The 13,962-nt window shown below is 37.5% G+C and overlaps 3 protein-coding genes across 4 annotated transcripts; 2 read left to right on the top strand and 1 right to left on the bottom strand.

The window, feature by feature from the left end:
* The first annotated feature begins 2,394 nt into the window (after positions 1 to 2,394).
* LOC146916985 (putative terpene synthase 2) lies at positions 2,395 to 6,556 on the top strand. 2 transcript variants are annotated; one of them, XM_085718835.1, is made up of 7 exons: positions 2,395 to 2,561; positions 3,007 to 3,286; positions 3,961 to 4,333; positions 4,432 to 4,650; positions 4,906 to 5,044; positions 5,580 to 5,828; positions 6,106 to 6,556. In XM_085718835.1, exons 1-7 carry the CDS (start codon positions 2,463 to 2,465, stop codon positions 6,148 to 6,150), a joined length of 1,404 nt encoding a protein of 467 aa, XP_085574961.1. In that variant the 5' UTR covers positions 2,395 to 2,462; the 3' UTR covers positions 6,151 to 6,556. The 2 variants fall into 2 exon arrangements, with proteins under 2 accessions (XP_085574961.1, XP_085574960.1); XM_085718834.1 differs by having other exon boundaries at positions 6,092 to 6,556.
* A 4,536-nt stretch (positions 6,557 to 11,092) lies between these two features.
* On the top strand, positions 11,093 to 11,410 carry LOC146916984 (uncharacterized). The gene has a single exon (XM_085721790.1). It carries the CDS (start codon positions 11,093 to 11,095, stop codon positions 11,408 to 11,410), a length of 318 nt encoding a protein of 105 aa, XP_085577916.1.
* A 968-nt stretch (positions 11,411 to 12,378) lies between these two features.
* Positions 12,379 to 12,744, bottom strand: LOC146916983 (uncharacterized). Its single transcript, XM_085721789.1, has one exon. The coding sequence runs from the start codon at positions 12,742 to 12,744 to the stop codon at positions 12,379 to 12,381; it is 366 nt and encodes a 121-aa protein (XP_085577915.1).
* Positions 12,745 to 13,962: the final 1,218 nt, after the last annotated feature.

Here is a 13,962-nt window from a genome sequence, read left to right as displayed (position 1 = left end):
TCATCTTACGTTATTCTTAACATGTTTTTCAGTTATTTTTAGTAGGATTAACAGCAAAAAGGAGGAGTATTAGAACGATTTCCTATGATTTCGGGACTTTTGTAATGTTTTCTATATTTGAGTATGTAATTCTAGATTTCCCGAAACATAGAAATTTTAGGGGGTTTTTGAAGTAATTCACGAAGAAATCATGCAAATCGGCAAACCAAGAACATCCGAAGAATTGTGAAGATTCAAGAAACAAGAATAAAGATTCAAGAGGCCTCAGAAGACATACAAATGGGAGAAATTCTGTTCCCAAAGTACCAAGGCAAGTTATTTGAAGACGAAGACCTAAAAACGACGGAAAATAGGAGATTGAGCTCGGAAGAAAGACACCATGCGCCTAGAGCATGAGAAAAACGCCTAGGGCAAGATTAAACAAACCTTGCGCCTAGGGCATGCATTGGGGTGCACTCTGATGTGCCACGTGCATCTGTCAAGCGTCCCGTCATGAAAAAAGTCGGGGCACAACTGTCTTTTCCTGCTTCCTGCTTCCGTTTTGGGTAAAACCCGCACTTTTAGCCCAAACCCAGGTAGAAACTCTTACTATAAATATCAGCCTTCCTCATTCAGAATTTCTCGTTTAGAACTGTGGCAGTTAAAGAGGAACGCAACTTTGGAGCTTCAGGAGAGTTTCTATCTTCTCCTTGATTTTCTAGGGTATGTTTTTATCTTTAGTAATTTGTTTCTAGTTACCATGTGTAACTAAATCTTTTTAGGTTAGAGTTCTATGATGAACCTCTGTATATTTTTGTTGGATATTTATTTAATATAATATGTCGTTCATTTTATTTATTCTTTATTTCGCTGTTAAGTTTTATTAGGAAGTAGTTTATTTTTATGAGAGGTGCAACCCTAGATTAGATACTTAGGATGTGACAGGGCCTAATATTTCTATCACTAACTGGATACTTATATCTTGATATTTATATCTCTTGGCAACAATCAATGATTGCAGACATTTATTGAGTACCGATTTAGTGAACTCTGATGCGAAGTTTATTAGGAGACAAGCCAATGATGTTACTCATGGTTTAGTTAAGGAACCACTAACCACACCAGTCTCCACATTCATTTTAATATTCCACATTATATTTCTACTTTGATCAATAATGAAAACCTATAAGCTTCTTTCAGTTGAAAATTAAAATAAAATATATTTGCCTTTAAAAAATTAACAAATAAAACAACATTTAACATATATGTTTGCACCCATCGTTAGTTTTTTTTTAGTTTGTTACGCTTGCCTTCAAATTTTTTTTTTTTTTTTTGAGGTGGCCTTCAAGTTTGTTTATATATATATATATATATATATATATATATATATATATAGGGATTTGCTAGAACACACCCACTAGTTTTTATGTGGGAGTGTTTTAGCAAGCTACACCTTAGGGTGTATTTAACTATTTTTTAGTTATAACTTGCTAAAACACACCTTCTAAAAAATAAGTGGGTGTATTTTAGCAAATGCCTATAGGAGTTGCTAACATACACCCACTTATTTATTAGAAGGAGTGTTTTAGCATCATTCACCTTAAGGTGTATTTAACAACTTTTTAGTTATATCTTTGCTAAAACACACCTTAATAAAAACTAGTGGGTGTATCCTAGCAAACCCCATATATATATATATATATATATATATATATATATATATATATATAAGGTTATGTTACAAGCCACCCTTTGGTGGTGTCTTTTATCAAGTCACACCTTAAGGTGTGATTTTCACTTTTTAGTTATAACTTTGATAAAAGACACCTTCCTAAAAGTAAGTTGGTGTCTTTTCGCAAATGCTCATAGAGTAACTTGATAAAAGACACCTTCACAAAAGGTGTCTTCTATCATAACCCATATATATATACACACACTTACTTGAGATCACATGTTTAAGAAACACTAAAACTAAAAAGAATTTGTGTGCGCACGCCGACAGGAAAAGGCGTATTGGGATAAATTATATGTACTCCCACCAAGCGTTTCAGTTTGGCATTGTATGATAAATAATTAAATTATGATAAATAATTAAATTTTGTAGTCAGTTGTGTATATGAACATGTGCAATAAATTATATTATACAATAGTTAGAGTCCCTCTCAAAAAAATAAAATAAATAGTTACAGTCAAAAAAAAGCCACACCATTTACGGACACATCGCTTAACCAAAATAAATACTATTTTTTTATGTGTTTAATGAACTTTTGTTGGTCAAATTATTATTATTTTTTGAATATGTACACGTGTTTTTTTTCTGTTTATTTAAAATAAATACTTTAGTGGTACATACTGTAGTTGGATTTAATGCATTTAATCTTACTATAAATATCGATATAGACCTCTTGTTTTCCCAACCAAAACATAGAGTTGAAGGAGAGGCACTCATCGATTAAGCATTCCATTCATTTGAATATTCAAGTATGTCTCATAACGAGAAATCAGTTTTGCAAAGAAATGTTGCAGATTTCCACCCTAGCGTTTGGGGGGACTTCTTCATTCCGTATGCTTCAGAATCTTTGGTACGTATAGAATGCCCTTTTTTTTTACGTGAACAACAATGATTTTTTTTAAAGATCAACAACAATGATATATGTTATGAAAAGTGATTAAGGAGTTCTAGAAACACTATCTTTCTCATATTTCACTCTAGAATAAAACCAAGAGAAAGTAGGTAGAGCTATAGCAAACACTCCAAAGGGTTATTTTTTAGCAATAGGAATGAAACCTGGTGTTTTAGGATTTCCAACATAGATATTACACATTGCACACCAACCACTTGGATCGTATAATTAATAAACCGCTTAATATTACTAACATTGCACACTCATAAGGAATTCAAGTTACTCACATTTACTTTGTAATATATATATTTTCAAGAATGCCAATAATATAGGATCTTTTTACTAATTAAGTGTCATTTATCAATTAATTTTAAAATCATATGCATGTTTTGATTACATACAGGAATTTGATATAAATATTGCGGCGCAAATTGATAAACTAAAAAAGGAGGTTAGACAAATGATTGTCTCAAAAATTGAGAATCCGTTGAAGAAAGTCAACTTAATTGACTCAATATGTCGTTTGGGTGTGAGCTATTATTTTGAAGACGAAATTAATCAAGTTTTGGAAGATATTCACAAGGATTTTGTTCAAAATGGAGAAATAACTCTCAAAGGCAACCTTCATTCTATTGCTGTGCTATTTAGGGTGTTGAGGCAACATGGTCTTTACGTTTCACCTGGTATTTATATCTCCACTTATTTATATTAATGATTCATTTTTTATATTTTAATTTGGATCACTATTGAGTAAAACAAACTTGTATGGTAGTTTTTAGTTTTTTTTTTTAAATCCTAATCGTCAAATTAATACTTTAATTTACAACATAATTTTTTAATTTTGATCATGGGGAGTATCTAATATAAACCTCTAAAAAATGGTTTAAGTATAAACCTTTACATTTTTAGTAACAAAAAGAGTTTTATAATACTAAAAATTAGAGAATAACATAAGTATTTAACTTTTTCTTGCATTAAAAAAAAAAAGATAATTGTTTTTACATAAAATAGGAAGGATCATCGTAGGATCGGATCCATATTAAACAACCCATTATCCGTGTAATGTTCAGATCCTCGGTTCTTTACATTATTCGCTTTTACATAATTATATTTTTGATAGCATAGAATGTAAACACTAAATGATTATGAAGTAATATTAACGGTGAAGTAATCTTTATGGTTTAGGCCAGTTTACCTATAGGGTAGCCATCTTATTTAGGAAGAACCTTTTTCATACTTTAGAAACACACTATACATTATCTTAATTGCTTATTGAATTTTTTAATCTTGTTTTAGTTTCTTATTACATCTCTAATGATTGTTCAACATTGTCGTGGTTTTCTAATAAAAATATTAGATGTATTCAACCAATTCAAGGACAAGCAAGGAAATTTTAGTGAAACATTGATCATAGATGTTGAGGGCATGTTAAACTTGTATGAAGCCTCGCATATGATGATTCATGGTGAGAAAATTTTGGAAGAGGCATTGACTTTTACTTCTGGTCACCTTGAGTCAATTGCAACCCAATTGAGTCCTTCTCTTGCGACACAAGTCAAACATGGCTTAAGACATCCTCTGCGCAAAAACTTGCCTAGGCTAGAGGCAAGAAGCTACATTTCCATCTATGAGCAAGATTCATCCCATAATGAAATTCTACTTACGTTGGCAAAATTGGATTTTAATATGCTCCAAAACCTACATCAAAAGGAATTTGGAAACATTTGCAAGTAAGCACTATATCCACACCCTCCTTAATTTAAAATTAAATTGAATTCAAAAACTAACTACTCTAATTGCCTATAATATTTTTGGTCTTTATATATAGGTGGTGGAAGGAGTTGGACATTGCTAAAAAACTACCTTATGCACGGGACAGAGTAGTAGAATGTTGCTTTTGGGTTATGACGGTATATTTTGAGCCTCAATATTGTCAAGCAAGGAAAATGATGGCAAAAGTAATCTCCATTTTATCATACATTGACGACACGTATGATGCATACGGAACAATTGATGAGTTAGAACTTTTTACTAAGGCAATTGAAAGGTTAGCACATCATATTAACTCAATAAAAAAAATAATCAAATCAGCAACCAAAATTTAGAGATAGAAAAACTTGAAATTTATCTCTAATTTAGTATTGAAATTAAGTGATGATAAAATTAAATAATAACTTTTAGGTGGTTGCTAATTCTATTTTTTTAAAAGTAAAATAGACATTTTCTTATCATATATTTATACACGGTCAAATTTTGTCAACAAAAGGGTAACAATTAATATTATAATGAAAATGAATTTTAGGTGGGATATTAGTTGTTTGGATGATCTTCCGGATTACATGAAGTTTCTCTATAAACCACTCTTGGATGTTTATGAAGAAATAGAGCAAGAAGTGAAGAAAGAAGGAAGATTATACGCCATTAACCACTTCTTAAAAGAAGTAAGAGTTTTATTTTATTGTTAATTTTTTTTTCTTTTATTGATTTAATTTATTAAACAAACAAACAAATATTTCATTTTCAATGTTATCTTGTTATCAGAATGAAATTTTAGGATTTAATTTGCATCCATTCTTCGTATAGATACATAGATCCTAGCATATCTTGTGATTAGAATATTTTTAAGAGTTTTGTTGAAATTGACATTATAGAGTATCAACATGATGTTATTTGATTGAATGTAAATGTTAAACATATTTATACTATCAATGCATAAAAACTAGTTTAAAAAACTTTTTATTAATTGTTTTATGAACTCAATTTGTAGCAATTAATATACGATATTTTGTTTTGTCAGAAATAAGCTTTTTTGTAATTTTAATTGAACAAAAAGATTATATATTGGCAGTTTAATTAACCGTAGATAATAGTTCAACAAAATTTCGAATACAATTTGACATCATATTTACAAAAAATACATAGGAGTTCAGGTACATAACCTATTAACAATACTACTATATTTTATGCCAATGACAGTTCAAAAATATAGTCCAAGCTTACATGAGTGAGGCCAGGTGGTTGAATGTTAACTATATACCAACAACAGAGGAGTACATGAATACATCAACAATATCAAGTGGTTACCCGGTGTTGGCTACGACTTCTTACATTGGAATGGGAAACATAGCCACAAGTGATATCTTCAATTGGGTAACTAACAATCCGAAAATTGTTAATGCTGCTGCTGTTCATTGCAGGCTTAGGGATGAAATTGTGTCTAGCGAGGTATTTTTTTTATCTAAATATATAATTTCACACAATATTCTTTGTGGCTAATATATAAGAGATAATTATTGTTCATTTTTGTAAACAAGGTTGACACAATTGTTTAATTACAATTTACAAAGTGGATATTTTTGTAACCGTCAAGAGTTAATATAATAAGATGACATAATGGTGAAATGTGACTTTTACACTGTAACTGCATAGTCATTAAACTATTGATATATCTATTGTATCTCATAGTGTATATTTTTTATGATAAACAGTTCGAGCAAAAAAGAGGACATGTTGCTTCATACTTGGAATGTTATATGAGGGAATATGATATGGATAGAGAAGCTGCCATTCAAGAATGCCAAAAGAAAATTGACAATGCTTGGAAAGATATAAATGAGGAATGTCTTAGGCCAACTAAAGTTCCATTAAGTTTTTTGACGTGTGTTCTCAACCTTTCGCGTTTTATTGAGGTTTTTTACAAAGATGAAGATAACTACACACATTCCGAAGGACTAATGAAGACCTACATTAATGATTTGCTCGTCAATCCCATCCCAACATGAGCATTGATTTTGGTCTTTACATGTTCTTTTTGTTTTTCATCTAAATAAAGTTAACATCAAATGTGGAATTTATTTTGTTCAATTCAAAATCTGTTTTAGAATAATAATTATCTTATAATGCAGATGATGTTTGATAGAGTTTGGTCTGAAATAATATTTACATTTATTGAAGAAGCATCATTGATTACATAATTTGTTTAAAAAATATCTAACCAATATATTAAAAATTATTTATAGAACAAGGTGTTCCAAGAATAAATCATATGAAAATATTAATGGGTAAAAAAACCAATGTTTTAAGTTGAGCTTGGCGATCCCTCAAAAAAATGTTGAGCTTGGCGATAAACTAGATTCCAAAATTACGGGCTATGTTCAAGTTGGACGACGAGGAGTTTACACTCTTCTAATGGAGATTTCAGGGTTATTGGATCATATTTCTCTCTGCGATATATTTGTAGATTAGTCAATTTTAGCTTAGTGTTTCTTTTTCCTCATGATGGGTGTGCTTTCCTCAATTCCTCGCTTTGGAGGGGGTGTTTAGATTCTCCCTTACATGCAGTAGGAAACTGATGACAGATCATCATATGATTTTTTGGCCATGTTTTTAATACTTTTTCTTTGCATTTGAAGACAAATAAGATGAGAGTTAGACGAGCTGTCAATGGTTTGAGGAACATATTTTATTGTTTTCACTCGAGTCGTTGTAATTCAGTTTTATCCTTGACCATGCAACTCCATAGATGTTTTGCGTGTTTTGTAGTGAGGAATCATTAAATCAAGACATCATGTGAGAGATCAAGGATGAAGAGTTGTAGATCAAGGGTTCTTAGAAGGTTGTTGAAGACAATACAAAAGTGAAGAAAATTCATTTCAAGTTTCTAGGAGTTTCTAGACGAAAGAACGATCGAAAATGGGAAGAAAACACAAGAAATCGCACCTGAGGGGATGCCTCAGGCGCCGCTGCACCTAGCATGTGCGCCTCTGCGCCTGGCACGAGTAAAAACCCCTTATTGCTTGTTTTTCAAACTAGATCGGTGGGCAGATGCCCATTTTCTTCTTTTAACTTCTAAGTAACCTAATGTTATAAATACAAACCGTAGCCCACTATTTTATTCATTCAGAAACATTTTTGGTTCAAAGAAAGGGTCATGCATCAGAGATTCAAGGCAGAATTTCTCCTCCTTTCATTTTTTCTATGGTATGTTATCTATTGTTTTGTTATGATGTACGTTGCCATAAACAACTAAACCTCTTAAAGTTGTATTTTGGGAGAGATTCAAGCGTGAATTCTTGAGGAAGTATTTTCCAAAAGATTTGAGAAACAAGAAGGAAGTGGAATTCATGCAGCTGAAGCAAGGGAGCATGTCTGTTGCGGAGCATGCCGCTAAGTTTGAGGAGTTGTCGAGGTTTTGTCCTTATATCAATGCTGAAGATGCTATGGTCTCCAAGTGTGTGAAGTTCGAGAGTCGGTTTCAACTTGAGATCCGTATGTCTTCTTTCATGAGATCCGTGATTTTGACAATTTGGTGCACAAGTGTTGGATGTTTGACGACGCCGGGAAGGTGATGACAGGTCATCTTACGTTATTCTTATCATGTTTTTCAGTTATTTTCATTAGGTTTTAGCAGCAAAAAGGAGGAGTATTAGAACAATTGCCTATGATCTCGAGACTTTTGTAATGTTTTCTATATCTGAGTTTGTAATTTTAGTTTTCCCGAAACATAGCAATTTTAGGGTTTTTTTGGAAGTAATTCACGAAGAAATCATGCAAATCAGCAAATCAAGAACATCTGAAGAATTGTGATGACTTAGGAAAACCAAGAATGAAGATTCAAGAAGCCTCAGGTGACTTACAACAGGGAGGAATTCGGTTTCCAAGTTCCAAGGCAAGTTATTTGAAGACGAAGACCTAAAAGGACAGAAAATCGAAGAATTTGGGCCCAAGAGAAGACCCCATGCGCCTCAAGAGAGTTTCAATCTTCTCCTTGATTTTCTAGGGTATGTTTTTATCTTTAGTAATTTGTTTTTAGTTAGCATGTGTAACTAAATATTTTTAGGTTAGAATTCTAAGATGAACCTCTATTTATTTATTTTTTTGAAATTTATTTAACATAATGTCGTTTTTATTTTATTTATCTTTTGTTCGCTATTAAGTTTTATTAGGAATTCCTTAGTTTATTTCTGTAGTAGGTGCAACCCTAGATTAGATACTGATTGTACCTAATCAGAAGGTGACTGCCGGTGCTTTGAATGCGATGGTTGCGACGGTGGTGGAATGCTTCAGAATGCCCCTTGGAGCGGATGGGGGGTGTGTACCTGCACGCACTCCGACGCTCAAGTCAGTAGAGATCAGAGAGTGAGGGTTTAGAGGGAGAGTGAGATTCTGCCTTGGGGACTGCATTGAGTCCCCTATTTATAGAGGTGGAGGGCTGCAGAGCCGTTGTGGTGGCACACCTGGTTCTGGCGGTTACGAAATCGTGGGAAGTGTAACCGCTAGAGAGTTTATTGCGGGAACGTGCATAATGTGCATAGAGACGTTGGGGTTCGTTTGAACCGGTCTCGTTCGCTCCGTGCACCCCCCTCGCGGAGAGGGGGTGTGTCGCAACTAATGCTGCCAAACGTGGAGTTTGGGCTTTGGATTGTATTGGGCCTAAGTAATGGGCCAAAGGTCCTTTTGGCCAGTCCAGAGCAGTAGCCCCTCAAGTCGTTGCTCTTGATTAAGAGCGATGACTTAAGTGCGGGCGTTTGATCATTCGCGACCGACCACCGGAGGGTGTTTGCTGTCGGGCATCTTTTCTGTTGGCGGCTAAAGAGAATTTCACTCGGCAGATTTGGAGACTTTGTTGACCTAAGGGGTAGCTTGCGAGGACGGCCTGGAGTGTTGAGAAGGTTAAGTGAGCGGGCTCATTTTTCCCTGGCTCCATTCGTCCTACACTTGAGTGGATTCGCCAGGTTTGATGGGTCATGTTCGGCATCCTGAAGTTCGGCACGCAAGATCATACGGAAAGATTCCCTCGCCAGAGAGTTTGGTCGAATGTCATTCCGCAATTAATGCCTACGTTTCAAGGGAGAAACTGAGGGGACATGACGTTTGGTTTCTGTATGACACGTGTAAAGGATATTGTAGTACTTGAGTACCTATAGTCTGTAGAGTGTTCTCGGTTTGTGTTTCCGATGTGTCATCATAACCGTTGATTCAATCCTGATGTTCCATGAACCGCTACGAAAGATCAGGGCCCTTAGATGAATGGTTCGATCAAATCTGGACCGTAGGAACGCCTCAGGGAAGTAGAGTTGTATGTGAAGGGTTGTCACCCACCCATAAAAACTATGTCTTTCCCATGTATGAAGTGGTTTTTAAAGACATGCGTTTCCGGCTCCCTTTCTCCAACTTCCAGCGAGAAGTTCTTCGTTGGACCAAGCTGTCACCCACCCAGATCCATCCGAACTCTTACGCCTTCATGAGGGCCTTCGAATTGTTGTGCGATTACCTTCCCATCCCTGCTTCTAAAAATGTCTTATTATCCTTCTTCACCGTGCAACGGGGCGCGGATTGGGTTTCCTTTCGCCAGACCCAGAAAATGTTTGAGATTTTTGCTAGGAAGGTTCGGAGCTTCAAAGAGCGCTTCTTTTTGGTTCGGCCGAGAAGCGTGGCTGCCTTAAATAACCTCTTGGAGGTCGCGAAGGATGGCGTTCAGGAGCGTCGTCCTTTCTTCCATTTATGCTAGTCTCAGGACCATTTTGTTTTTGAGCCGAGGGACTTTGGCCAAACCATGGCTAACCTCACTGATGAAGAGAGACTCTTGCGTCAACAACTTTGGGCCTTCGTTCAGTCTCTCCCGCGGAGGGTTAAGACTGATAAACGGGGGAACCCTGTGATGAGTGCGGATGGGACCCCAGTAACAGAGCCCTGCCTCATCAATACTTATGTGTTGTTGACTTCTGAGGATTTTGAAGCCTGTCTTGGTAGTTTACTTTCTTTTTGGTTTTCGACTGCTTGCTTTCTTGCCACATTCTTGCTTTGTTTCCCCTAACTGATAAAATTTCCTTATCTTTGTGTTGCAGGAAAAATGAAAGATTTGGGGGCTCTAGTGAATGCGGCGAGTAAGAAAATCTCGGCCAAGAAGAAGCGCAAGAACGTTCAATCTCTGGACCACCTTGTAGCTGGTTCTGGCCCTGGCTCAACCTCTGGTCATGTGGTGGACTTGGAAGGTGATGAGCCTTTTGAGGAGCTGGTGCAGGATTCTGCGAAGAGGCAGAGGGTGAGAGTGTCTTCCGAGGGCCCAATCACGCCGATCAAGGCCGTTCTTGTCCGCTCTGAGAAAGGAGACTTCCTCCAGCTTCCAAAGGTGTGGTCTGAACCGGAGCTGTGCGGTCCCAAGTCGACCCTTTTCTTGGATGACCCTGAGCTGAAGATTATCCAGGATCTAGGCCCCGCTGCTGCCCTGAGCTGAAGATTATCCAGGTTATTGACACTATGAAGGCCTTGGAGGTCGCTGCTGCCCTGAACAATGCTTCGCTTGAGGGTGAGATTCGGGTCGATGCTTTGGTGCGGGAGAGGGATGCTCTGACCGCTAAGGTTGCTGCTCTTGAGAAGGATCAAAGGAGCAAGAGGTCTGTCGCGGAAGAGCGTGACCGTCAACTGGTTGTCCTGAAGGAGCAACCGTCATAGGCTCATACTGCTCTTAAGCAAGCAACCGATTCCTCATGGAAGCTGCTGAGGAGAAGGCGTCCTTGGAGAAAGCTCTGAAGAAGGCGGACCTCCCTGGAGAGGATGAGGCGGAAGACCTTGGGGTCCTCGGGCGTGCCGGCCTTGTGGACAGGATTGGTGAGCTGGAAGGAAGCTTGGTGGACGCCGTCTGGCTTGGCTTCGATCGGGCCGTGGCTCAGCTGAGGGTGGTGAACCTGGGTATCGAGCTGAACGTCGAAGGAATTCATCCCCTCAGTGAGGTGAAAGACGACGTGACTACTCCGCCCCCCGACCTGGAAGAAAATGATGGGCATGTTGATGACGCCCATGCCTGATGTGGCCTTTGTAATTAATTTTTCTTCAACAACCAAGTTTGTAATGACATTGTGCGCCCTTAGTGGTTTTTAGCACTTTTTATAATATAGTTGCATTATTCTCAATTACACTTGTCTGAAATGTATGATTTGTGAGGCTTTTTATTACTGTTTGAAGTATTTGTTGAGAGCGAACTATCTATCTTGTGTGTTTCACAGACTGCAATAATTCGTATGCTCTTAGTTGTTCGTATTGTATTGTTACTCGCTTTTGAAGTGTGAGGTTTTTAAGTCAAAGTGCTTTTTGTTGTGGTGGGATGGACTACCCCCCGCAGTCATTATTTCGACGAAGTGATTTAATGAGTGGAGAGTTTAGCATGCCCGCCTGGCTTCTTATCACTTTGACTTGATGAAATCAAAGTTTTGCCCTTTTCTTCCCAAGTAATTTTGTTTGGAAAGTTTTACCTTTGCGTTGTTTTGCAAGGAAGAGTTTGGGCAGGAGGTTTCCAACTGTCTACGTGGGGAATTAGTTAGAAGTATTGCACTTCCAAGAGATCGTTTATTTGAATGTGTGTCCAAAGTTATGTTTCGGACGTGTAACAGCGGATGAACGAAGAAATCGTTCTAAGTTCAACGCACTGAGGCGTGAATCACCCATCGCGAGCTGGGGTTCTACCTAACATGCCGAGCAGTGATGTCGCAGCGATAAGCGTACATACTGAGGAGTGAGAGAATTTCTCTCATCCTTTTTCTTTTTGGATTTTGAGTGGCACGACTTTCCTCTTCCGTTTATTTGCTCGTTGGAGAGCGAGAAGTTCGTTACGTAGAACTGAGTATGTACATTAGAGTAAATTCGCGTTGTCTGCCATCTAAGTGTAATACTTTTTGAGTTTTTCTGCATTCCAAGTCCTTGGAATTGCGTTTTGATGGAGGTCTTTGAGTCCGTAAGCTTCCGTTCCGGTCTTCATTCGGATCCTGAAGGGCCCGTCCTAGTTGGCGGCTAATTTCCCTTCTTCGGTATCCTTTTGGTTTCGCCGAAGAACGAGATCGCCGACTTCGAATTCCCTTTTTCTGACTCTCTTGCTGTGGCGAGCAGCGATTTTTGCCTTTAGTGCTGCCTCCCGCAAGGTAGCGTTTATTCTGACTTCGTCGACGAATTCGAGCTCTTTGCGCAGATTGGCTGTGTTGGTCAAGAAGTCGGTGTTGGCGTCAGTTCGCCAAGTGAGTTCTGTCAACTCAATTGGTATGACTGCTTCCATCTCGTAAGTGAGCCAAAAAGGTGACTCGCCAGTGGTGGAGTGGGGAGTAGTTCTATAGTCCCAGAGGACCGCGTGTAACTCTTCAGCCCACTGCATTTTGGCCGTGTCCAGCCTTCTTCACATCCCTCTTAGAATGACCTTGTTTGCGGCCTCGGCCAGGCCGTTGGCTTGAGGGTGTTCTACGGAGGTGAAGCTTTGTTTTATGCCGATGTTCCTTAGGTAGTCCTGGAACCTTTGGTCCGTGAACTGTGTACCATTGTCGGATACGACTAGAGCCGGTACTCCAAACCTCGTTAGGATGTTTCTTTTGAAGAAACGGAGTACGTTTTTAGCTGTGATCTTAGCCAGTGGTTCGGCTTCGATCCACTTTGTTGAGAAGTCGATGGCGACCACTAGGTATTTCAGCTGCCCGGTGGCTTTAGGGAATGGTCCCAGAAGGTCGATGCCCCACCATGCAAAATGTAACACCCTATTTCCCTACGATAATTATTAAATAAATAGAATATATTTAGTAGTGAGGATGTTACAAAACTCGACATTATATCACAAAATAACAATAAATTGTTTTCTTTTAAAATAAATCCACTAGAGAAGAAGAAAATTATTCACTGATCACATTAATAAATTCATACTTGTCGTTCAATAATCATAAATAGGAACATAACAAGGTTTCCAAGATTCAACTCGAAATGTAATTAAAAATTAAATCGTCATCCCCAACCCTAGTGTTACAATATCAGAGCTCATAGCGACTACATGCTTATTCACCTATTAAATAACAGAACTAAACGGAGGGCATCCCCTCATCTCCACCTTCTAAAACGTCCCATAGCTACTCCTTGTCAACCTGAGTATCTGTACTCAAGGTACAACCACCATACACAAAACAACACAACAAAATAAGGGGTGAGAAATCCTGCCATAACAAAATAATAGGGAAAAACACACATATCAAAGAAATATCAGAATAATATAATCTCCACCATATCTTCACTCTCAACAGTTATTATGTATAATCTCTTCTTTTGACAATTCAATACACACATCATTTACACACTTACAACCACCAAGCACAAAACATCATCATATATATGCATATGGACTCTCCTATCGGCCTATATGAATGTGGTACCACACCTACTCGTCATTTTGCCAGAGTTATGTTACTGGACTTTCACTGCATATTTTGCCTGAGGTATGTTACTGGACTTTCACTACATAATTTGCCAGAGGTATGTTACTGGAGTTTCACTGCATAATTTGTCAGACGTATGTTACTGGACTTCACTACATAACAATGCAACACATCATGCT

This window comes from Medicago sativa, chromosome 6 (assembly GCF_051527215.1).
Source record: "Medicago sativa cultivar Bolivia chromosome 6, Bolivia_mono, whole genome shotgun sequence".
NCBI classification, from domain to species: Eukaryota; Viridiplantae; Streptophyta; class Magnoliopsida; order Fabales; family Fabaceae; genus Medicago; species Medicago sativa.
Note: the sequence above shows the minus strand (reverse complement) of the source record. Positions and strands in the feature narration are given on the sequence as shown.